Below are 27,172 nucleotides of genomic sequence, written 5' to 3'. Positions count from 1 at the left end.
AGTTCTTTATCTAAAAGCGGAAATACAAATTAAGTTAATTAATTTTGGCATCCGTGATTGGTGGATTTAAAAAATCTGCGCTCTGATTGGATGTCGTACATCATTTAACCAATTAGAGCGCAGGTAGTTTAAAATCCACCTATCCTATTGGTCAAAATTAATTAACTTAAAATGTATTTCCGCTTTTAGATAAAGAATTATACAAAAAACGAATTTTATAAAAAATTCTTAAAATTTGATGCAGATTTCAAATCTCCTCCCTACATTAAAATTCCGGAAAACTTATATCTCTTAGTATTCACCTCCCTTTTGCAAGCCTCTGGTTCCCTCCCTGCTTGATAAATAGTGACATATTAACACTAAATAACTTAGATACCTACGTTTATGATCGGCCTGTTTATTCTAATTCCTTAATGTCTCATTTTCTATGTCGTCAGTTTAAGCATGTTATAATTGTCTTATTGATTTTAAAGGATTCCTGTACCGATTTTGTCTAATTCAACAAACCTGGTAGCTTTGAAATTAAAAATGACAACCGCATGCAAAAATTAGACCACATGTCAAGGGGGTTCACGAGGGTGAATGTATCCCCCCTTAAAGACACGCCCCTTCTGTAACTTTGACATTATTTAGAACGTAAAATATTTAAAATGACAACTATGTGTAATAAATATGGCTGGTCTGTAATTAGTGGTGAAGATAAGAAGGGGTGGATTTCTTGGGAGAGCATTGGACAGAAAATAAAGGTGATCTTTTTGTAATTTTGGTTTTGATTATGTTGCCCTTGTCAACGTTGAGGATACATCACATCATATTATAGACAGCTTTCCGCGGATATCAAAATAAAAAAATTTAAGATAAAAACCAATTTTTAAGCCACAAGGGGCCAAATAACAATCAACACTGACAAATTAACATTGGTGGGGGTAAAATATAGATAGAGGGGGGAGGTAATTTTAATTTTTGGGGTGTAAAATGGATAATTCTAAACCCCCCGGCACCCCTTGCACGCCAAACTGAAATGAATTAATTCAAATAGTAAATGGATGTATTACCATAGACAGTCAGACAGAATAATAAAAATAACTTAAAAAGGAATTTCTAGCAGACAATATATTTTAACTGACAGTTCGAACCAAAATGTGTACAATTTCTAACCAATAATATAGTCGAATATCTTTGTTCTAGACTTTTTAATACTTACAATTCTTACAATTAGGATAAAAAGTATGATATCAAATGGAAAAGGTGTTCTGATATGAAGATTGGCTGGACTGGATTAGTTAGGTAAAAGTTCAATTTCTCTATTAAATCATTTTAAGTACATTTATTATGAATTTAGCTTAGCCTTAGTATATCTTAATCTAACAATTAAAATCTTTGTGTGTGTATTATAAGATATCGGAAACGGCTTGACTGAACATTCCATATTTTTTTATATGGGTTAATTATTGCTCTGGGTTAGGCTTTAATCTTTTTTTGTGAGTAGAGGGGTAAATTTGAATTTTTACTAAATGTAAATTGGGATAACCCCCAACCCATTCTTGCGGCAAAGCGTACAGAGAATAGTGACGCACCCACCAGTATCAAAAACATGATTTAGATTTGAACCTGGGCAGGAACTTCCGTTACACATACACAAGCCACCGGAGATTTACTACATCTTGAAGGTCAGGTTTACACTTAATCAACCTTCCCAGATTTAAAGTTTTGTATTAAAAAACGCCACAGTTAAAAATGTGATCGAAAAAAGTTTATGTTTTAAAGTATACACCTTAATTGTTGTAATTTTAATATTTGATTTTAGAAGCACATCTAGTCTATTATAACTAGAGACTGCGCCCCTAGCATTTAGGGACTCTATATTCGAATGGATGTGGAAGGGAAAAAAAAATATCCGAAAACCTTTTTCCATACCTATGTATAAAAATAATATGGCCTTAAACCATCCCGAAACATATAAGAAGCTTTACTTTAAAGGAGAACCATATCGGTCCAGTAATTAGCGAGATCCATCGCTACAGGATATCATATAAAAACGGACGTATACCCCAGCTTATACCAATAATGAAATTGATTTGGAAAAATCACTAAACCTATACGTGTTTTTCAGCTAGCGTCGGGGGTGGGGGGGGGGCAACATATCGTAAAATTGACGACTTCTTCATTTGCCCCCCAAATATTATTTTAGATTTTTTTCGCTTGATGGTTATACCTATTTCTGCGTATACCCAAGTGTTGGTGTGCTATTCTAACAATAAACTAACATGTTGTGTAGGGAAATCCAATTATAAAGCTGGGCCTTGATGCTGTGAGAACAAAAGTTCTAGATTGTATAACAATACCTTCTAATTGTCCACACGGAGTTATCAATGACACGGATCAGGTTAGTCCTAGGGACAGGGATAAATATTCATACTTCTCTAGATTAGATTTTTTATTTCTTAGAGATCTTAATTGTTACTAAAATGGTTGTTGTAATACAAAAGCTTTTTTATATAAAATACAAATTTGTCCAATTTTTAAAAACAGTTTATAATAAGTTCAGGGCAGGTTTAAGACTGTTGTAATATTTAGAGTGAGGGGGGGGGGGGGTAGGGAGTGGACATACCCATGAGAAAATGGTCGCCAAGGCGAAATCTCTCCCAATTTAAAAATTCTTTCTTTTTGTTCAACAAACATTTAACGCAGCCGCGTGGCTTAAAGAAAACATAAGTCTCTTTAAACCTCAGCCGCATTCAGCCGCGACTAAATTGCGGAAGTTGCTGAGGGTGACTGAGGCTAAGTACGGCTGAGGGTGGCTGCGGCTGACTGTGACTTAAGCTTTGGGTGGCTGAGGCTTTGAGTGGCTAAATGCGGCTGAGGCGTTGAGTGGATTATGTTTTGTTTATGCTGCGCGGCCGTGACTAAATCGGAGGCCTTTTGGGTCGCTGATAATCCGCCCGGCTAATGGTTCCTGCGGATGCCGAGCCCTGGTTCTTTCTTCCTCCGCCCTTCTTTGAAGCAAAAATTTATTTAAAAATGGTTTGATATTGTTAAATCTTATAATCTCATATGTTAAATCACGAAACCTACATTTATATTTCTGTAGGAAGTATTATTGATGTATACTTACCAAGAGATTGGAGGGAACAAGTCACTACCTGGACCTGACTACCAATGGCAGTTTTTAGAGGACATTCAATGACTGAAAATTATACAAGAACGATAACATCAATGAGAAAAAAAGCACTAAAAATGTCGACCAATTAGGAAATGATAAAAAAATTTATTAGTTGTATACAACAGCTGAATAAATTTTGTTTCTTTCGAAATCTTTTTCCTAAAGGCTTTAAAATGGTCTTTGATTAAGAAAATATTCTCAAAAAAATCATATAAAGTAGTCGATTTTTTCCCCTAGACAAACCGACAGACAGCAAATCCACTAAAACCACTTAAACAATTGTATTTAAAACCTGCTGAATTTTGCAAAGAAAAATTATTCAAAGAAAAAAAATTAAATGAATTATATAATTTGTAAACATGTGTATATAATAATAAAAATTATTGATTTTTTACTTAATTTCTATAAATCAAAAAGTAATTCGGATTAATTAATGCATGCTTTTTAAACTTTAGTATTTATAAGTGTCAACTCAAAGTAGGACTACTCTTCACAAAATGGCAAATGTGATTTAATAAAGCCTTTAGAATTTTAGTTATGTATTTGTTTACAATATATGGAATGTATTTTTATGCGGAATGTATCATAAAGATTACATGTCCTTAGATATCTATAATGCATACAAAGTAGTATGATGTCAGTCTGTCCATCCTTCTGGTAATACAAAGGCTTTAGGTTTTTTTTTATTTTCGGGTGTGACATATCCATCTCGAGAAAAGATGAAAAATAGGGATGTTTAGTAAAAATGTTGATTTCACCTTATACAATTAAGTATCCCTTCAATTGTAATTTAATTGGAGGTTTTAACTCCAACACCTCTTCGGCTAAAGCGCCTAGAAGCTAAAGGCGAAGCCATTAGTTTGTTTAATAAATTGATTATTAAGATTCAATCTTTTATCTATAACATTGACTTTTCCTAACTCATAATCTGTATGACTATTTACTTAGTCATACTCTAGAAGTTAATTACTGGTAAATATATAAAATATGTAGTAGATCAAATATTTGATTATGTTTAGGACAGCACAGTAATTAATTTCTAGTTACATATTCATAATCACAAATATGGATAATATAAGGCAACCCAAAAACTTTTTCTGCCTCTACAATTTCAGGTTCGCTTCTTGATTGCTTCGAAACCGATTAATATCCGGAGGATAAGAACGAGTTCTCAGACATACTGAAAAATCATATATCGTATCGTATTACATCCAGTTTTCTACGAAAATAAATATACAATCATAATATTAGAACCAATTTAGTTAGCCCGTGACTTCGGCATCTCAGGGCTTACAAAACTGGTACTGATATTATAATACACGATTTTTTTCAGGGATCGGAAGCCTCACGTAAGCCGCGTGTAAGCCTCAGTGAAATCGTGATTTTATCACTATAAAATTCAGCTGGATGTATAAAACGGCTCTTTAGCAGACAATCCTTCTTTCTTAAATTTTTTTTTTCTGCTTACAAGCAGGTTTAAAACTGAGGCTTATGCGCGGCTTACGTGAGGCTTCCGATCCCTGATTTTTTTATGTCCGGGAAAATAAAATGCGATAAACAACTACTATAGCATAGATCTAGCATAGAAATCCTTATTCTAATGTAACAGGATGTTTGTCTGTGTGTCTGTACCAAAGGATCTCGCTAACCGCTGAACCGATCAGGTTCTCCTTAACAGGGTAGCTTCTCATAGGTCCCGTGAAGGTTTATAACTATTTTCTTGGTGGGTGGGACACCCCCAACCCCACCCAAAAATGAAAAATATCCCCCCACCCAAAAAAAAAAAAAAAATTCCACCCCCCATAATATTTTTTTAAAACTTTTTTTAAAATCTAAAATGAGAAATTGGCATATCAAATTTGACACCCCCCTCCTCAAGTGCCCCTAGAGGCCTCTAGGGGCGTAGCCGCTAGTAAAGGAATAAATTAATGAATAAAATATAACTATATCCCTGATTTTTAGTATTAATTAATTTCTCAACATATAAACGTATGAATGTATGATTGTTTGCTGGAATTATTATTATTTTAGTATAGTTTTTCCGTCTCTTTTTTAACTGAAAGTTCACTAATAGTTGATAAAAGGAGAAAGTCACTCAAATCAGCATGTGACGTCATAAAAATGAGAGAGATGAGAGGAGAAGTGGGAAAGAAAACCCTTAAAAAAGAGATGGATAATCCCAGATTTTAATGACGTCACATGCTAATTTTTTAGTTACTTTCTTCTCGTACATTAGGAGCAATACCAGAAAAGCTATCCTCCAATTCATCTTAGTAGTTTCTTGTCTGTTTTGTTATTAATAGTTTGGCAGGGTTTAATGCTATATATTACTTACCCTCTGTTTTACAAATATAGGCTATGGATATACAATCAAATATAATGAAACGAACATTTGGGACATAATCGTCTTTTACAGAAGCAAAAATACAAATTGTTAGACATAAATGTATTTTGACAAAATTACATAATGCATACTGTACACAATATAATTGCTGCGCATATAATATCATTAAAAGTTTAACAATATTAACAGGTATAGAAAAAGTTTTGTCCTGTATCTATAGAGGACAGCTAACAATACTTATGTAATTTAGCTTACAAATACATACACCAATAAATCCGTCAATGATTCAAATTAATATTGGTACAGAATAATTTTTTTCTGTTTTTTATTTGAATTTCGACTGTTTATGCCAAAGTAGTTCAATTATATTTTATTAATTTAAGTTATAATTATTCAGCATTATATAAAAATAAAAAGACATGTATTTTTATTCCAACCATTTACCCTTTTAATGTTTTTCTTTAAATACCTAGCGAGCTCAATCCCCCCCCCCCCCCTTATTTATGAAATAAATTTAAAAAAGAAGTTTTTTTTCGTTATGCCTTAAACCCCTTCGGGGGCATGTGGGGTCTTTAATTGCGGTGCCCTAACTCTTCGGTGGTATAGTTAATACAAAAAACAAACCCAAAAAAGTTACCAATCTTGCAATTTTATTCAAAATAAGTAGGAGATGGTTTTAGTGTCACCTAAAGGGAAACCATCCTAGTTTAGTGCAACCTTACTGCGGCTATTACCAGAAAATGAACAAATTTGTCCTCATTGGCAAATTACTTAATGTTAAAGTTCGTAGTAGCCAGAGACAATTTTAAATAGGCTTATTGCGAAATTTTTGGATATTGTGGTAATCATTTTTCGAAACCGATTAATTTCCACTGGATTAGAACATCATGAATAGCCTCGTATTACAGACAATTTTACACGAATTATAAAATTAATAATAATTTTGTTGGCTCGTTGCTAACAAAACTGGTCTATTTTTTAATAAAGAATTTTTTACGAATCAACATGTGCAAACACAATTATCATAAATAACTACTAAAGTCTTTCAGGTAGATGTACTTTGTTCATCGAAAAGTTGTTTTTCAGTCACCTCTTGAAACTGCTATACTTCTTAGGTATTAAACCCACTGGTCCTTTGTTGGTTATAATTTTTATTCTGAGGGATGGGAAAACTCCTTCCCTTCAAAATTCACAATTTTACATATATTAAGACCCCCTTTTATAAAAAAAAATAATAATAAATTGGTGTAAATCGTCGATATATTTCTTTGGGTATGCATTCCAGTGTGAGTTAGGTTTTGAGCTACAACCCTACCTCCTCTAGAGGCTTACTAGGAGCGAAGCCACGATTATAATACAAAGAGATATTTTCATGTTGTTGTTCGTGGTAATGTTTTTTTTTTATCTATGTTTCATAATACAAGTTAAAATTATGTTCAAAAATGTTGATCAGAAGCCTAATCTGTGTAAACAATTTTAGTAAAGTTTGTAAAGTGGTGCAGATACTTGGACAAAAATTTCCAGGCACCCACAAAATAAAACAAATTTCAGCTATTTCACACTTGTATAAATATGTATTTAGTGATTTTGCAAACTAATCTTGAATCTTTACCTGTAACCTATGTCTTTAGTTCTCTTACGTTGTAAATAACAGCTTTTTTAATGTTTTAAAAAAATTGTTTCTTTTACTCTTATATACTTTGTTTAGAAATAACAATGATTTACAGAAACATTGAAAAACATTGAAACTATTGCAATAAATAAACTCTAGCGGCTACGCCCCTAGAGGGGAGGAGGGTGATTCGAGCCCACTTTCAATTTTAGTTTAAAAAAAAGGCAAATAAAACATTTAGTTTGGGGTTAATTTTATCAAGGGTGATTTATCTTGTGATGGTGGTTAAACCCTCCCCCAAAATGGTTATAAACTTTCCCAGGACCTATGAGAAGATACATTGTTAAGCGAGGTCCTTCTATACTAATGGACAGACATGTATAATAATAGAGTATCTTCTCCTATACTATTTCATAATTATCGAAAGAAAAAACATTGCAGTAGAACTATTTTAAGCAACAAGGATGATAACATAAATATAATTAAAAGGATTAGTCATTAGGAGTAAGGTACATGGCTTTTTGCTCGTTTTAGCATCCCAAAAGCCTTGGGTAACGGACATGATATAATTTTTACAGTGAAAATGATCATGGGGGAGGTTTATTTCTCTAGAGGATATTCCTTGTTGGAGGGGTTGTGGTACCCTCCACCAAAAGAGTCATAATTTTACCCTGAATCTGTATACATCATAATAATGTCAGAATCATCCAGGCTACATACAGAAGTATTGTATGTAGGACACGTCTTCATAAATGATAATCTTTTCCTCAAATCTGGCTGCATAGTACGTGATGTGGCAAATTTTCTGACACTGCACCATAAAGTCAATCATATTGGAGGAGTGGACAATGGACTGTAAATTATCCTGCCCTCAAATATTGTATTTTTTTCATAATTGAAGTACCGTCCCTTAAGATCCCAGCAAGAAGTAGAACAAAAACTTTTTAAACTTAAAACTAACATAAAGGCATAATATATTTTAAATGTCAATATGTAGGTCGATTTTGTCCGTTCGTCAGTGTGCTTTACCGGTATGGTAGATAATATAAAATAATATTTTGCATCAAATGGTAAAATAAAATTATTTGTGAAGATATATCGGACAATTGAGTGACTACCCTTCAAACTCTTATTGCCCATGTACATATGTTTAGTTATTAAAGTAACTGTAAATGTTTTAAATATTCGAATTTCATATATTTCTTTGCTTCTTATCATATTTAGAAATGCTTTAGTTTATAATATTTACAAAAACGGTTATCAGAGGAAGTATTTTTTCGATAATATTTTGTATAAAAAATGAGGTCAACTATAATGCATTTAAACTGTCTCCGTCGTCGAATATGTAAATCAGACTTTAAGTAAAAAAAAACAATGAAAGAATGATACCCATTATAATTTTATGGGTTTTTTACCTTTTGATAGACGAACATACTAAACATACTTACGAACATACTAAAAGTTACACACTAAAAGTTACACTAGTCAATGACGATATTTTTTTAACACTTCGTCAGATTTCTAAGACATTGGACTTTTTTTATTAAATCTTTTATATTAAAACGTTACCATGAACAATCTTGTAAGCAGGTAATTTTTTCTATCATTAATTAACATCCATTTTCTTATCCCTTTAGATTATAAGATCTTTGTTAGAAAACCATTCGAAGTTAAGCAGAAAATAGCAGAAAGATTTCAAACATATAAGTTTTGTAAATCTGTTAAAAATGTAATAAAATCCTAGATAAATGACTGCAGTAGTTCTGTCACACAAGTGATGTTCATCTAAAAACATAAAACTTTTGAAAATTGTATATATACATTGTTCCAAGTTCTAAGTTACAGTGCCTATAAAAAATGACGTCATACAATACAAATGACCAAAGATAGGCCAATAAAAAAGACTAAATTACCAATTGCAGACCAGTATACATTTTAATTGGCAAATGGTAGGCAGTATGACGTCATTTTTTATAGGCACTACAAATAGCTTCTTTTAAGTTACAAAATGATGAGCCAAAATAAGTTTTATATCCAAAGAAAATTTTTCTTTTATATTATTGCTTGACATTTTTATATTTTTTTATAATAATAAAACTATGCTAATTAGGACAAAATCGCTGATTTCATGAAAAATTTATCAAAGATAATGATCATTGTGATATGCCTATTTTTGCCACCTATGTTTATAGTTAGCTTTTTAATTCTATCTTAGATGTTTTGTGAGAGGAATAAGAAACATACATACATATCTCTTGTACTTGTGCTAGCATGTACATTGTACATCCATTTACTATGTTTTCTCAAGGCTATATGAGATTTGGGTGTTCATCTAAATAATTACACAAGTATCTACATCCCTCACTGACTACTTCCAACAGAAATGCTGTGTACAGTTATTAGATTATATGCTACTGTAGTGCTCTTAGAGTCCTTCACTCTCTCTATCTGTCTATGTAGATAATATACGTTCTTCATTAATGTCTTTGGCCGTTTTCGGTCTTGTTTTTAAACTATAGGATGATATATTTAAGATTTTTGGGCTAAAATAAAGCTAAAAGTTATCAGCATTGAGGGAGCATTATAAAGCCAACTTTATTTTAAGAAGACAGAGCATAAAATGTATTGAGCGAGAATATTAAACCACTTAGAGTGTACTCTCCTACTTCATATTTACTGTAAGGGATATGGATAAGAAATATTGCTATGAAAAATTTTATTTGATTTACCCTTTGGCAGTCTTTGATTCCCTAGGTTTGGCAACTGCCGATTTTTTTTTATAAATTTCTATCCATCAGTAAAGTAGGCAGCTGCACTTTTTTCAATATATTGGGGAAACTGTTACTACAACCTCTAATATTAAGGAAACTGTAATTTTAACAAATGTTTCGAAAACTTACGAAATTTTCCTTTATTTTTCGTATAATAAAAATAAACATTTTAAATTTAATTTATTTTATTACATACTTCCAAAACTTTATTACAGAAATATGTTAATAAGATATTCTACTTTTGGTCCTAAGAGTAACATTTGCAAGTTTATTTTTCTTAGAGACATATAAATTTTAAAGTTGCGTGCAAGTATAACCTAAATAAGACCAATGTATTTGAGGAAGGAAATATAAAGAAAGAAAGAGAGAAAGAGGAGATAATAAAGAGAAATATAGGGTTTTTCACAAATTCGTTGTTGGTATAAGCTGTAAAGATAAAGAAACGAAAATGATAAAAAGATAAATAAAGCAAAACAGAAGAGAAAAAAAAGAACAATGATGCCAGCATCAATAAAAGCGAAGCTCAACATTTTCAATGGTCTGACAAACAAACATTAACAAATCCTTATACTAAAGTAACAGGATGTTTGTGTGTTTGTACCGAAGAATCTCGCTAACCGCTGAACCGATCGGGTTCTCCTTAACAGGGTAGTTTCTTATAGGTTCCGGAAAGGTTTATAACTATTTTGGGTAGGGTACCACCACCCTCCCAAGAGAAATTACAATAAATTGAATTTTTTCCCCTCGAATAGAGACTCCTACGTAACATTGCAAACTATCGTAGCAATTTAATAGAGACTCCATCGCAACATTGCAAGGTATCTTCTTATTTTTTTTAAAACACTTACATTCAAGACTTTTTAGATACTAAAATTTAATCAGACCAGTTTAAAAAATCCTAATGTTAATTATTATAGAAATGCTATGATTACAAAATGTTACTCATCTATCACATAAATCACCATAAGTTTGAAATCAAGAGGAAACTTAAGGATTATCCCTTATGGGCGGACTGGCCGATCCTCATAGAAAAGGTTAGCCTTTAAAAAATTAAATGATTCTGTAGTAATTCTACATACCACTATTAAGAAATATATCTTAAAGTTTTAAATACATAAAATCCACCACAAAGACACACGTAAATACATTTCTTGCAATTAAAGTGTTCGGGTTCCCATGTATTATACATTTAATTTCATACTTACTACGCTATCGCAGTGTTGGTTACACCGCGATAATTCTGCATCTAAACGGAAGTGGTTGAGAGAAATATAAGTACGGGGAGGGGGCTGAAGAGAAAACGAGAGAGAGAGAAAGAGAAAGAGATGGTGAAAGAGAGAGAGATTGAGAAAGAGAGAGTTCAGCTTTATCAGAGGTGTAGAACGGAGCCAAACCTAATTGAAGGCGGTGCAGTGTTAGGGGGGCGTGGGAAGGGGGTAAATGTGAGATCAAGTGGTTTTCTCCTACTCAAAATTCTCAACGTCGGACGGACGGACGGACAGTTGGTCCGAACTTCTTAAGAAATACACACTGTTTGCTAGAGACTAAAATGACATATTCAATTTGAAAATAAAGTGAAATGATTGATAATAGTTTCACTTCCACTTTCTATTTAATTTCCTTAGTGATAATCGAAAGTTTAAAATAATGTATAAACAGTAATGTTATATTATTATACTTTTTCTAAATTTTTGTAGTGGCAATTATAAACTGTTCTGAAACAAAACTGTTTTCTAAAATCTTTTTATTGGGTCCTTAACAAAGGTATATCAGTTTACGTCTGTTAATCCGCCAGTCTGGTTATATAGAGAGTTGCGAGTAGATTTTTTCTATTGGCGGATTTACAATATATAAAAAAATACTTTTAATTACTTTACCTCATACAAATGTATGTATACTATGTAAAAACCTAAAACGTTTTTTTTTAAATTAAAAATAAGTATTTATGAAAAAGATTGTAATAATTATAGTGCATTAGAATATAAAACTGTTGCTATCATCCATCAACATTAATCTTAAATAAACAAGGACAAACATATTCAAAGAAAGGGTAAATTAATCATCATAAATAAAAAGATATTATTATGTACACACACACACACACATACTTCATATTCAAACCTTAAATTTAAACTTGACCTAAGAATCTAATGTATTCTAATTGTTACTTATTAGAAACTAGCGGCTGCGCCCTTAGCATTTAGAGGCTCTATATTCGATGGGATATGGAAGGGCGGAAAATATCCTAAAACAATACCCAGACTAATCTCTAAAAATAAAATAGCCTAAACCATCTCAGGACCTAAATATAAGAAGCTTCACTGTAAAGGAGAACCATAACTGCTCAGCGTTTAGCGTGATCCTTCGCTACAGACAAAAAAGCTTACTACTTTATATAAAAAGATAAAAAAACAGGGTTTTTTATTTCAAACCAAGCAAACGTACTTAATTTACAAAGGAACTAACCAACACTGCTACTACATTCGATTCGCTGCTAAAAAATGCATCTTAGAGTTATATATATATTTTTTTAATATACTAAACACAATATTTTGTTTCATATCTTAATTTCCTTTGTACTGTAAAGTGTATATTTTAAATAAAACATCTTTGGTTATAAAAGAAAATTTTAGCAAACAGATTAAAAAAAAATATAGAATATACAATAACCTAACAAGAAAATTTATATAATTAGTTTATAAATAAGGAGTTAGATAAAGTTAATGAAAACCAATAAATTATAATTTGTATTTCATGCTATAGTTACCTATTGCTTTGAAATATTGAAAAAGAGAGATACTACAAGGAACAACGTACAGACAATAATGCCTAGTTATAGAGTAGCTTTTCAGCTTAGGAATAATGACTGTTGTAAAGTTTAAATGGTCTAATCAAACAAACCATAAAGAGCAAATATTGGCTTTAACTACATGCACTTTTTATATGTTTGTGCTAGTTATAGGTGCAATGCTATCATACAATCTTATTTGTAATTTGTTTATCTAAAAGTTTTAATTTAAGTCATTTAGTACAAAAAAAATTATATAAGGTATAATCCAAAATAGAAATACAACGCCTTATTAAAAGCAAAGCTTTTCTAAAATTAGGGTCCGTCCGTCCGTCCGAGACAGATCGTTTTTTCGTTAATTTAGGCATGTTAGAATTGTCCTATCGATTTTAAACTTTGCATGGTGATCCCTGTAGTACTTAGGTACGATTTAGAAAGCGTAGCAACTCTATAAGCATTACCAGAATGTCCGTACGTCCATTTTAAACATGATGATTTTTATGTCATCTAATTATCCTTTTGATCTGATTTTTTGTATTTTAATTCCAGGGACAACAAAGTACAATATTATAAGCGAAGCAACTCTATATTCAAGTCCTAAAAATGTAAGTATGTCCATAAACATTATCCTGTATCAAGCAGTTTTTCAACAAATTTACTTGCAATTTTGCTTTGACTCTTATAAATTTATATTCTGATTATTCAGTTCTGACACTATACAAGTGTTAATGTCCGTTTGTCCTACCGTTTCAGTGCTTCGCTTTTATGGATGTTGTCATCCTTGTTTAGTACCATCTTTAGTAGCTAAAAGTATTAGCAAGAATATTTAAGCGCCATTGTCATCTGCTTGTAAAACTTTACAGAACACCTAATTAAAGTGCTTAGTTGTTATCTAATTTATTGATCGCAAGAGAAACTACTTAGGACACTGAAGTTTATACAATAATGTTTAAGAATCTGAAAAATATGTCGGAGTTAATTATTACCCTGTTTGCCTTTCAGAAAATAGCTCAAATTCTACTTTTTAAAATAAAACACCATATAAATGAGCCGTATTAAAGTTTTCAAGTTCCAAACTGATTTTCAAACATCCTAAATATTTAAGTTTTTCAAGTGCCTAAACAAATACATATATGCCTTTTAGTTTTTAAAACTTCTTTACAAATAGTAGCAAATATCGAAAATGAATTTATTTATTCTATTATGAACAACAATTTTTCATTAGTTTACTGAAACAACACTTGTAGCTTGTCATTGCTATAGTGTTATCAATAGATCAGGGGTCGTATTCTAAAATTATTAAAAAATAACACCACTAGATAGCTTGTCTTTAGTTTAATCAAAAGATCAGGGCCCATATATTTAAAAGGAGGGGGTAGGGGAGGTCCTTGTGTTTTACTTTGGTCGGGGTGCTGCCACTTTTACCACTAGCAAAAATATAGCCACTGTGTTTTTGACAAAAAGTGGGTGTGTTTTTGTCAATTTCGATTTTAGCTGTATTTTAGCTGCTTTGGTCATATTCTTTTTAAAATAGGGCAGGGGAAGTTCTGTGCTTTCTTGGCACTCCAAGGAAAAGCAACTAATAAAACTTATAAAGATAATATGTCTTCTGTATCAAAAGATTATCAGAATAGCTATTTCATAATAGGATTACTTTCATATAGCTTATCCTTTTCAATTATTAAGTTAAATCAGGGGCAAAATCTAAAGTTTCAAGAGTAATATGTCTATTGAAAATGAAATTGTGAACCTAGTAAAAGTTTCTGACTCTAATTATGACGTAAAAAAATTTGCCAATGAGAGGCCAGCATACACTGTAATTGACCAATGGTAATATTTATAGTGGCCTCCCATTGGCTATTTTTTTATACGTCATAATCAGAGTCAGACACTTTTACTAGGTTCGAAATTGTCAAAAGTTTAACAAGATTTACCCCTCTGTTATGGTACAGTGGCTAAGGGGGTCGCAATATCCGTATAATAGGATAATCTATCTATCTCTCTAATTTCCCTTTCAAAACTAGATTAATTTAGAATGATAGAAGGACAAGCGTGCGTATGTGTGACGCATTGTCTATGCTTATTAATTTCGAGTACAATTTATTAGTAGTAAATATACTCTGTCTGTCCGTCCATGGAAAGGGGGGGGGGGGTATGTGATTTTCTCAGCGTATATTCAAGAAAGACAGCTGAGATTTTCTATTTGGAAGATCCCAAATACCAGCTAAGTTTGCTTAGTCCGGTGGTCTGACAGTCATGTTACAACAAATATATATCAAAACATTAAAAACACAAACGAAAAGCTTCGTGTCAACTTATTCTATGCCTGAATTGTTTAAACTTCGCTACTAAAGGATTTTTTATCCTTGTTATCGTATCTAAGCAATTAAAATCTAAAATAAAAATTGAAAAGTTGGCCATTAATAACTATTTCTACAAATTAAACCTTCTATTTCAATAGGTTAGGATATTAAAATATTTATTTTCACCTAAACAATAATCTTAGATAAGATTATAGTTTCTTTCCTTGAAACTTGAAAGATATATTTATTTGTATTATAATGCTATAATATTAAATGGGGGACTGCCATTTACACAAAAGGCAAATTTACTTTGAATATATTTTCGCCATTGCCATGGATGTATTTATGGCAAACTGAAAATGACAATGAAATCGATTCCTGTCAAACTTACATGTAACATATTATTTATACTGTCAATAATACATGATACATCCATGACTTGCAAAAATTATACCATTACGTTTTCTCCTGATCAATGTCAAAGTTTCTAAATTATCTCTAAAATACTTAATTATTGTATCTATGTATACTTTAACCTTACTCTAAAGATATTAGATATTTACACCTTTAGATTTAGGCTTATTTAAGTTCTGATTTTGTACAGTATATATTTAAAAAAAAAAATTTTCTCGATTTTTTGAACAAATTTACTTGATTAATTTTACAAATATTTTTAAGGAGTTATCTTGACAAAAAAGAGAGATTTTTAATTCCAATTTTAAATAAACTTTTAGAAGCAATAAATTAATGGTTATGTGATATTGTACTTTTAAAATAAGTGTACATTCTCGGTGTACTGGGTGTATGTCAGCCTTTTAGATAGATAAATAGATGGATGGATTATTGACAACCTGATTAATGTTATCAACATCTTTATATAAAGATTTTAGTTCTTGGATCTCTGCCCCATAAAAATTAAAATAGGTTAAACCCGGATTGAGCATTTTAAGTAGCGAAGCTTTTCATTTACTGGAGTATGTATGTAAGTATGTTACTTTAAATATGCATCTTCTATGCAGTCTCAACACTACCTACTCTTGGCAATCCCCCTTACACTTAGTGAAACAGTTTATTTTTCATTTGAAATATCTTGTAGTTGGTATGAATCTTATTGACAAACTTTTTTATTATCGATTATAAAAAAAGTATTAATTTTGCTTATAACCTATTAAAGTTAATAAAACTGTAAAGAAAACACAAAATTTAAAAGGGAAAGTAAAATGCTGAAGCTTATATAAAATGAAAGTGCATATAATTTTCTCCAGACAATACTATTTCAAGTGTTAATACAAAATTGCTAAATAATTTCTACGTACTTTGACCAACCACTGAGGAATTAATATTTAATTTGCAAAACATTTTCGAAACATGTGTTTTCTGTACGGTTTTAAACGATTTTTGTATCTAATGATAAAGTTTAATTGTCTTAATTCTGAGCTAATTATGCTTTAAAATGTTTGTTAAAATGTTGAATTGTATGAATACCTGTTTCTTGTATTACAAATGTAATTACGTTGATGTGAACATATTCTCTGCCACGGTAAACCTATGTAAAACCTTTTACCAAGATTTACAACACGGTGTACATATAATGTAACACAATTTGTACATCTTACAACCATAGCTTATGTATTTATTCACACAAATACTTGCGATTGATATCGAGTATTTTACTTGACAATTACTTCTGCATAGACATTTTTGTTATTTAAATTGCTGTAATAATTGGCATTTTTACAATTTACATGTTTCTGTGCGCTATGTACACTGTACAGACTGAGGCTGTATTTTAAGCTATTGAAGTACTAGCTCGGTTTTGGCTGCGTATAACGTGTAAAAACTGCGGCTGTATAATCTAAAAAGGATTTTTTTTTGTACGTTTTTTTAAACGAGTGGCTTAACTGCAGTTTATTAACTGTAGATTAACAGCAGTGGCTGCTGGTATATCAATATATATATTGGACAACTGCGGATTTGGCTTGCTTGCTATTTGATACATCTGCAAATGTAGATGCGGTAAGCTGAGCTTTTCTACGACTTTTTTACGTTGAATTCAAGCTTTGATAAGATTGAATCTTGTTTCATTCCTGTTTTTACAGTATGTAAAAAGCACCCGTACATTACTTAAGGATTGATATTACAATGCTTTTTGTAATGTTATATTACCATGTCATTTCTAGCGTGGCTGCTCTATTTATTTAGTCGCAGGTCAATCCGTTTTATCCATATGTAAAAAGTACTCGTATGGTTTAATATTAAGATAGTGAAATGGACGATATCTTTTTTATATTATTTCTAAGGGTTTAAATAAATATAGAAATAGATCCCCAATCCAAGCCAAAAAGGTATATTGTAGAACAATCTGGCTATATTTTTGGTAAAAAGTGCATACAGTTTGGTGCAAAATGCCAGTTTTTTCTATTTCATCATATATTATGTGACCTAGGCTAAAACTAGCTTTCTGGAAACTAAAGGATACACAAATTTCGTCATTCGTATTAGTGGATTTAATCATATCACACGTAACTAAATAGAAACAAAATCTTCGTTTGCTAGAAATTCTGTGTCTGAATATCTACATAGGGTAATTAATGTATTGTGGATTGTATAAGTGATAAAATGGTTCTGGGAAAAATTAAACCGTTCCGTCGATCTAATTATATCCAGGCTAATTTTTGTAACTGTCATGAGTTGCAAAACTACCCTACGTGTTTACTCTGGTTATTGTTGCTAATTCGTGTAAAAACATCACGGAAGGTTTAATATTAAACATGAAAACACCAGGCTTTTTGTAACTTGACATTTCCATGTTATTAGAACACTGATACTCTAAATTTGTTTGTTAATTTTACATTTAAAAAGTGATAGTTTATTAAAGTTCACAAAAAAAAAATTTAAATCACGTATTTCTCCTATTTAAACAATTAATTAGTAGTATTTTATTGATAATTATAGTTTCTCTAGAGAAAGGTGGGGACACAAAATAAACATCACTACTTTTTATGATAGGATATTTCCAAAATGTTAGTCAATGATTTCCATTATGTTACTGTATGATTCCTATCTGTCAAAAGGCGTGGCGTATTATTGCTATAAATGCGCTACACGTGGACAAATTATTTGTGTATTTTAATGTCTTTTTTACATTAGACTTTTTACATTATCTTCTCAAATAGAGAATAGCAATTTCCTAATGTAGTGGTGGGTTTTTAAATAAAAGGATTTATAAATCTGCTGATTTGATTTTCCTCTATTCTAATGTGAAAGTAACAGGTTGTTTATCTGTCTATTTATCTGAGTGATTATCGTTTAAAAATAATTTGACTAATCGCGAAACCGATAAGATTCTCCTCAAAAATGTAATTTACCGGCTTTTGCTCATTATATTATATTTCTTATTTTGTCTATTAATATTGATAGTTTTAATCTTTTAAACGTTATTAGGAGAACCAAAAATCTAACAGAAAGTAGTAAGAAAACAATATATTTACTGAAAATAAATGTTATTATTCGTTTTGGCTCACATATTTGTTTATCCATGATAAAAATGCACGATTAATGTTGCTTTATTTCAGACTCGAAACAAACAATAGTTTTTGAGAGAGAAAAAATCCTCTTTAGATAGAAAACTTAATTTTATCACATATAGGCCTATGTAACTAATTGAATATTTTAAACTATGATACGTTTTATATAAATTTGTGCTTTCATTTTCCATCTGTAATACAAAGTAGAATGATGTCTATCCGTCTGTCTGTCCGTCTGTCTGTCCGTCCCTTAAGATCTCAGCAACCACTGAACCGATCGGATTCTACTCTTCAGGGAATATACCTTCTGTTCCTGTGGTGGTTTTAGGCTATTTTCTTGGGCGGTGGGACACCCCCAACCCCCCCAAAAACAAAAATTCCTCCCCATTCTTTTTTTTCTGAAGATTTCCTTGGTCCTTTTACAAAATTCACCAAAAAATTTTTTGATCACCTCTTGGGGCAAAGCCCCTAGAGGCTAGGGGCGAAGCTGCTAGTTAATATATACAGTACCTACGCGTTACACAGTTTCTATTTGCGCATTTATACATTGTACACACTTACTCACTTTATTGCAGCAAGAACCCTCATATTCTATTTTGATTTGGTTAACTGTATTTTTAAAGCGAAGCTTTTCTATAATTAGGAACAATCCGTCCGTTAAGGACAATTAGCTCTTTTTGTGTTACGGTTAGCTCTTTTCGTTAATTCGTTTGATTTTTGGAATACTGATTCCCGTTACCACAATGTACAATGTTATAATCTAAGTCCGAAAATGTAAGTATGTCCTTAAACAGTATCCTGTATTTAAGAAGTTTTGCAACAAATTTACTTACAATTTTGTTTAGACTTAAGCATTAATATTCTGCTTTTCAGTTCTGACACTTTACAAGTTTTAATATTCGTTTGTCCTACCATTTCATACCTTTACATTTCATGTTGTCATCTTTGATAATTCTGGTTTTACTCAGAAAACCTAAAATCTTATTGTTTTCAGATTTACCAAAATGACGAAGATATTGCATCCAGTGTTAAAAATCTTGATATTATGTCTGGTTATGTTAGAGATGGTTGTGTGCATGCCAGGAGATCAGTTCAAGAACTGGCCGGTCAGAACAGGCCCTTGGGTACAACCAACCAGGTAAATTTAAAGGTGTAGATAATAAAGTATTACTGTTACATACATTAGGTTATTTTAGGTAAGACCATTCTTAAATGCTTTAATTTACGGAAAGGGATAGCTGTTACAGATACAGACAGAACTTAATTATACTTATATAGAAAAGGTACTAAAACTATTATAGAAACGGTTCAGTTCTCGGTGTAAACCTTTCTTTGAGTAATCATACTGCAAAAAAAACATTAAACTTACATGGTACATATATATATTTATAGCAAGGTATTTACGCAGCATTCTAAATTACTTTCCAATATCTAAAACAGATTACCAGTTGCAAATTTAATATTTGAGTTTGCTTATGTGATATAAATATATTTTGATATTTAGTTATATGTTTTAGTTAAAAAAATTAATGGTCAAACGATCAAGGACATACAAAAAAGGTGTCCCCCACCTCACAAGCTGAATTTGACCCCTTTCTTGATATTTTGTAACCCCTTAATATAAAAAAGCTTGGACCTACTTTCAAATAATATTTAAGACTAATGGCAGTCCTTACCTCGATGTTTTTTTCTCTTTGTCTGCCTGTCCGACTGTCACGTTATAATTTTCGTAAAAAGACATATCAAAGCTGTTTTTTAGTAGCGAAGCTACTCTATAATTCACAATGTCCGTCCGTCCGTCTGTCCGTCCGTCTGTCCGTCCGTCTGTCCGTCCGTCCGTCCGTCCGTCCGTCCGTCCGTAATTAATGAATTGGGGGAAACGTGATTTTCTCGGCTCCTATAAAAGATAGAGAGCTGAAATTTTTTGACAACATTCCTATCATTAAGGAGCACAATTAACTATAAAACATCAATGGCGGTCGGACCGCTTTTTAGCAGGTTTTAGGCTATTTTTATATTTTTTCAAATTATCCACATAACTTGGGTGTTTGTGGTCCGATTTTCAAAATTTTTTCCGTTAAAGATATCAAAATTAAATTTCCCGTCATTTGAAGAAAACAACAATGACGGTCAGACTTCCTTTTTGCAGGTTTTTGGCTATTTTTATATTTTTTACATTTTTCCCCATATCTTTGGTGTTTATGGTCCAATTTTCGAAATTTTTTCACTTATAGATATCAAAATTAAATTTCCTGTCATTTGAAGAAAACAACAATGACGGTCAGACTTCCTTTTTGCAGGTTTTTGGCTATTTTTATATTGTTCACATTTTCCCCCATATCTTTGGTGTTTATGGTCTAATTTTCAAAAAAATTTCAATTAAAGATATTAAAATTTAATTTCTGGCGTTTTAAGTAAAGAAACAATGGCGGCCAAACTGCCTTTTAGCAGGTTTTTGGCTTTTTTTATTTGTTTGACACATTTCCCCATATCTTTGGTATTTTTGGTTCAATTTTAAAACTTTTTTGCATTAACAGTTTCAAAGTATTTTTTCCCATTGTTATGTGCATCTAGTATGTAATTTACCTTAACCGTTTTCATCATGCAAAATAAAACAAGGTTTCGTGTTTATTTTCTCCAATAAATCTATTCTTGATTTTAATAAATACACTTTAAATCTACTTCTACGTATTCCCATCCACAATTTTTTGTGCTTCGCTACTTATGGATGTTGTCATCCTTGTTTAATGTGATTTTGCTCCTAAGAATGTTTTATATTTTTTTTTTTTGTAAAAATGCTCTTATTATTCAAACACAATTATTATTTATTTAGGGCGTATAAGTTAGGTTCGCTTGTTTAAAAATCAAATTATTTAACGGTGTTTTCTGGATTGGTCAAAAAGTCTAACTGTATATTTTCTTTAATTTTACTACTGCATGTTAGAGATCTTATATAAGACACCAAATACACAATATCCGCCAACTTCTTTTATATTACAACAACAATATGAATATGAAATTGATTCTTTGACATGTTGGATCCTCAGACAGAGATATTTTCATTGAAGAAAAACTACTATCATATCTTCAACATTACATGTATTTAAAATTTGTGAAAATTTACAAAAAATTCTTAGTTCAATTAATGATTTTAGGATACAATTAGTATATTCTTTTTCCTCAGCATGGTGTAGTTTTTAAATAACCAATTTTACCCTTTCCTTAAATTCTGTTCATTATGGCCCTGGCAAGGAAAATAAATCATAGGTTTATTTACTGTTTTATTGGCCACTTAAGGCCAAAGGCCCAGAAACCAAAAATAACATGCGATAAATATATTACGATTAATGAGAAATGACTTTTCTTCGGAAAAGAAATCTCGCCTCGTGTAACACTTTGAGATTGAATTTATTCAATATTAGTTCAAGTATGGGCTCAAGTTTTCTAGACGTGATGGAGTTTTTTTTTATCATATTGAAAAACAAGGATGATTCATTTGCATGACGCAAAGGGCACTCAAGGTGGAAGGTCGAACCCCCATTTGCAATTTCAGTTTAAAAGAAAATTAACACGAACATTAACACTTTTAGAGTGTCAGAACTGAATAATCAGAATATGATAAAAGAACAAACGGGCGTTCTGGTAACTATTATAGAGTTGCTACGCTTTCCAAATCGTAGCAACTCTAACCGGACGTACGGACCGACCCCAATTAAAGAAAGGCTCCGCATTTAATTATGTACAATTGTTTTTAAGGGGAGAAGTGTGGCCTAAACCAAAGGTTCAGAAATCAGAGGAGGACTTTTTGGCGCTCAGAGAAAAAGATTTTCGTTTTGAGGTAATTGAATAATTGCTTGTAGTTACTCTATAACTACTGTTTCGTTTTTCCTGTTTGTACTTTATTATTTTTCATATAACATACTTTTTCAAGTAACTTAAAAATATTAATCCAAAAAAAATCTAAAATCAAACACAATTTTTATGGTGGTTAATTGTAATTGTAATAAAAGGTTTTATTTTTATAAGTGTTATAAAATTCTAACCATAAAAAATAGATGTGGAATACGTGGATATTATGACAGGGGGAAAATTATCGTCAATTTAAGTTGCTATTTGTCATTTATTGGACAATTCGTTCATCCAGTGGGAGGGGATTGGGTAAAGGTAGGAAAAGGGGTGAATCGCTATTTTAGATGGGTACGTGTTCTACTTTAATAGAGAGAATGAAAATCTGGTGAAAGATCTATTATTTGACAATGAATCCATTCCACAATTTGTTATTCTTTTAACTTGTTGTTATTTTATTAATTTATTTAGATAAAATCTTCAGAAGTTCATGGAGAATGTGATATTATCAACGAGGCTATTAAAAGGTAAATATTTAACAATCGTTATTGTTTCATTTAAAAAAAATTGATTATAAATAAAAGGGGAAAACTTGAAATTGAATACGATCATATTTCATATCGGTTGCGTGTCTAAGAATAATTTTTGAAAAATGTTTAAACTAACAAGAAAAGAAGCTATTTTTCCCAGAAAAAAGGTATAGCCAACAAGCGAAATAAATTTAAAATAGTTTTAGGGGGACAGAAAAAATGGTCGTCAATTTCACTAAGTTTTTCCACCAAACGAAAACTGAAAATCACGCATAGGTTTCGTGATTTTTAACGAATTAATTTCGTTGTTGGTATAAGCTGTATTTTTCCATTTAAGTTTTTAATGTATATTTATTTTAAATAAATACATAGAGAATAAGTAAATTAAAGAATTACTTAAGTATGAAATGATTAAAAAGACAAGTGTTTATAAATGTTTTCTATTGATAATGTATAAAACCAATATTTACATATTTTTTTCATAAAATATTCAGGGGTTAAGGTATGTAAAACCTATGATATATAAATTGAAATACAACCCCAACTCCCCTCTCATAAATTGATGTTAGTTAAAAATTAGAAGAGGGGGGGGGGGGCATTTTTCCCTTATATTAAAATTAAAGATATGCATCAGAAATAACAGCATTAAAAACTCTTTAACGTCTTTAGTTATGATACAGTCTTGGTCCAAATTCAAGCATATTCCACTGTCAATGCAATTATTGTTTTATAATTGTGACACATAACAGTGCATTTTCCCTGGCATTATTTTATTTCTAATCTATGTAAGTTTATCCATGTAAATATTACATTATTTACTTATTGATTTTCTAAAAACTCGAGTAATAAAAAACACTTAAAATCATTAGCATATCTACTTAACGTGAAATTTCAAAAAAAATTATTGAATTCCGTTAACTTAGTTAGATAGTGAAAATTATGCACAATAATGCACACATAAATACATACATCAAACTATGTAAATTATCAGGGATCAAGGCTTTTAAGAACACAAAAAAAAGGAAGATGATTCAAGTCCCTCCACAGATTATGACGTCATACGATAGAATAGCAAATGAGAGGCCAGTACACACTGTAATTGACCAATGGTAAAATTTATGCTGACCTCTCATTGGTTATGACGTCATAATCTGTGGAGGGACTTTAATCATCTTCCAAAAAAGGTTTTTAAAGTTTTTTTTCCCTAAAGTCCGAATTTGAGGATAAAACAACGTGTGTTAACTTTTTTTATTTACCTTATGATTTTCTATAAAACAATAATTTAATGTCTGAATGTTTAAATGTCGAATAAAACGTCAGAATCAAACGACCTAAATATTTCTTAAAGGCAGGGTAAGTTTATTATTGGTTCAGGGAAAGATAAATGTTATTAGAAGTAGACATATTCTAATATCATTTTCATATATTTATGAACTTCGCTGTTATGTTGTTACTTTTGTTTATTTTTATCTCTAAATCATATTCGAAGAATCGATATATTAACACTTTAATGTACTCTTATAAAGTCATGCTCGCTGCTGGCTCAAATAACGATAACCCCACATCCCTGTTTACCCCACATATTCCCCCTTTACCCTATCACCTCCCCTCCCCTCCTACTGGATGATCGAACTGACCAATAAATAATTCCCTGTAAATTTATCCACGTATATCCAAAACCCATTATTGGAAGAGAGATATAAGAAAATATAAAAAAAACACTTTCAAATATACTTTTTAATGTTTATTACCATTTTCACTTATTCCTGTGATAAATATGTGTAATATGATATTCTAGACATGAATATGCACGCAAATATTCAAACTTTAATACTCAGATGATTAGTGCAAATTCTCACACACGGAGAGGTTTCCATAGGAATTCCATATATTGACAACCTACAAGAACTTATTGGGACGACATAAACTTAACCTCAATATAATTGTATTTAGGGACAGATTAAAAGTTTTGTCTAAAATTACTTTTTTATCTAATTCTAAATAAATCTGATATTTAAATATTCAAACTTTAATACTCAGATGATTAATGCAAATTGTCACACAAGGAGAGTGTTTCATAGAAATTCCATCCATTGACAACCTACAAGCCATTGGACCTTGCCAGACTTTTCTGTATTATAATTTTTAAAGGAGCTATGAAATATTTTTTTAAATTAGGTTTTTCAAACAACCTTTGGTTAAGAGTGTAATATTCAAACTGTAAGACTAAGGTGATTAGTGCAAAATCTCACACCAAAAGAAGATTCCAATGAAATTCCACCCATTCACTAACTTCAAGTTTTTTGAAATAATTTTCTCTGAAATTTGAGGTTAGAAACCTTTCAATTTACATAGGAAATAATTACTAAGGACTTATAATAATTTTAATTTTGTATTTATTTTGAGATATAAAGTTTAAGGAAAGTTGCAAACAAATTTAAGGCCCCTGTGATTGATGCAAATGTAAACACCCCCGAAAATATATAACCATAGTTTATTCTTATAGGTAACAGGATGTGTGCATGTATATGTGTTTGTGTGTGTAGCTGGACCGATTTTGATTCTCCTTTACAAAGAAACTTCTTTTAGGTCCATGGAAGGGTTATATCTATTTTATTGGAAAATTAAAGATAGTATATAATGGTGGATATGTTATAATAGATATGAAATATTAATGCTCGGCAGCTACGCAGCTGAGGCTAAAGTTGGTTATGGTTGTTAGTTGGCTTATATAAGCCTGGGCTTACGGTTTGGCTTTTGTAGGCCACACATTACAGTAAAACACTAGAGGGATAAAGGGTTAAATAACTGTATCTCCCCATCGCAACCACCTTGCGCAACCTTTCTATTGTGTCATTGGAAATCAACCAATGATGTCGCTTATATCAACACAGCCAAGTAACAGAAAAAAATTTAGAAGCAGACGAAAAGGGTCTTTGAAAAATGAAGGGAGGTAGTTGTCTGTAACTATATACATCTATACTATAGATCTGTAGGCCACACAGCTGAATGCTGCGACTTCACTATATAAAGCATCAGCCAGGATAAAAATTAGTATTAGAGTTCTCTGAAATGTATTGATAAATATGTACTTTTAAACATGAAAATTTTGATAAATGTGCAATTTTTCTACGTATAGGTAAAGAATTGTTCTATGAAAAGTAGTTTATAAAAGTTAGTAAATTCATAAAAATAATTTATGTTTTAAAGTTTTATTTTTTTTTTGTGAAAGTACAGCTACATTGGTAATTCCAAATATACCGTTTTTTTATGATTCTTTTCCAAGACTAAAAATAATAATTGTACTAAGGGTTTTTGAAGATTTTATATTTTGTATACATTTTGCTAAATGTTATTGATTTACATGGTTGTACTAGATAATTATATATTGTGCGAATATAACGCTAAGGAGAAGTTTTTTTTATTGCACATCTAAATGATCTCTAAAATGGGTGAAATTCTCCCCCCCCCCCCAAAAAAAAAAAATAAAAAAGATGGGATGTCCTTGGCACGCCCTTTTTCTGTAACTTAAAATATCTATAATGAAAGTATCCCTTTACACAGTGGGATCTTTTGTAAAAAATCGGGACATCCAAAAAATTTAAAATCGACTTTTATCTATCCTAGGAATTAATAATAGCTGTAAGTAGACAGCTAGAAAAGAAATTTTTTAAAAATATTCATTCTTTGCGGATTTATGCCATTTTAAAAAAAGGTAGTGAAAAATTTCTTTTCAGTTTTGATGATTTTCCAGATTTTTTTACACAATTTTTTCAAAGCAACAAAAAATACATTTATGTTCATCTTATGAAAATAATTTTTGATTGATGTACTTTTCAGATACCTGTACCAATGTCTAATTAAAGAAAAATTTAAAAAAAATATTTTTTTGGTGGTGTAAATTGACATTTTGTGAGAAAATTTCATCAAAAATATTAAGATTTTTAACCCCAAAAAATCAGTTTTCTCCATTTTACCCAAAAACGGACAGGAGGCCCCGGATTTTGCAATAATAATATCAATATACAACATGTATTGTGTATAAAACAGTTTTCACAACCTGGGGCCTCTTGTCCGTTTTTGAGTAATTGAGCATTTTACATTGCATGGTTTGAACAATTTCGTTCTTGTTAATTTCAAATTTCCCCCGTTAGAGGGGAAAGGAGTCATTTTAGAGCCCAAAGTCATCTCTGCAATATTTTCAAACTTTTTGAGGCGGATCTTTCTTTACTTCTGCATCATTTGCCTCTGGCGAACCGTTTCGCCGTTATTTGCCGCCGTTGGCGTG

General features: G+C 31.1%; 2 protein-coding genes across 6 annotated transcripts in view; both read left to right on the top strand.

Moving 5' to 3' along the window:
- The first annotated feature begins 295 nt into the window (after positions 1–295).
- LOC145312803 (uncharacterized) lies at positions 296–3,755 on the top strand. Its single transcript, XM_080152038.1, has 5 exons — positions 296–746; positions 1,220–1,287; positions 1,604–1,670; positions 2,279–2,386; positions 3,092–3,755. The coding sequence occupies exons 1-5, from the start codon at positions 651–653 to the stop codon at positions 3,185–3,187; spliced, it is 435 nt and encodes a 144-aa protein (XP_080008164.1). The 5' UTR covers positions 296–650; the 3' UTR covers positions 3,188–3,755.
- A 15,751-nt stretch (positions 3,756–19,506) lies between these two features.
- LOC145311854 (beta-hexosaminidase subunit alpha-like) overlaps positions 19,507–27,172 on the top strand; it is a 33,672-nt gene continuing 26,006 nt past the window's right edge. For all 5 annotated transcript variants that reach the window (XM_080150858.1, XM_080150857.1, XM_080150860.1 and 2 more), the window contains exons 1-3: positions 19,507–19,646; positions 22,265–22,346; positions 22,826–22,881. In XM_080150858.1, coding sequence (XP_080006984.1) covers positions 19,513–19,646; positions 22,265–22,346; positions 22,826–22,881 — 272 coding nt within the window. In that variant the 5' untranslated portion in view covers positions 19,507–19,512. The remainder of the gene's footprint in view (positions 19,647–22,264; positions 22,347–22,825; positions 22,882–27,172) is intronic.

The sequence above is a fragment of the Acartia tonsa genome, chromosome 2 (genome assembly GCF_053477335.1).
Source record: "Acartia tonsa isolate MP-2025a chromosome 2, ASM5347733v1, whole genome shotgun sequence".
Lineage (NCBI taxonomy): Eukaryota > Metazoa > Arthropoda > Copepoda > Calanoida > Acartiidae > Acartia > Acartia tonsa.
Note: the sequence above shows the minus strand (reverse complement) of the source record. Positions and strands in the feature narration are given on the sequence as shown.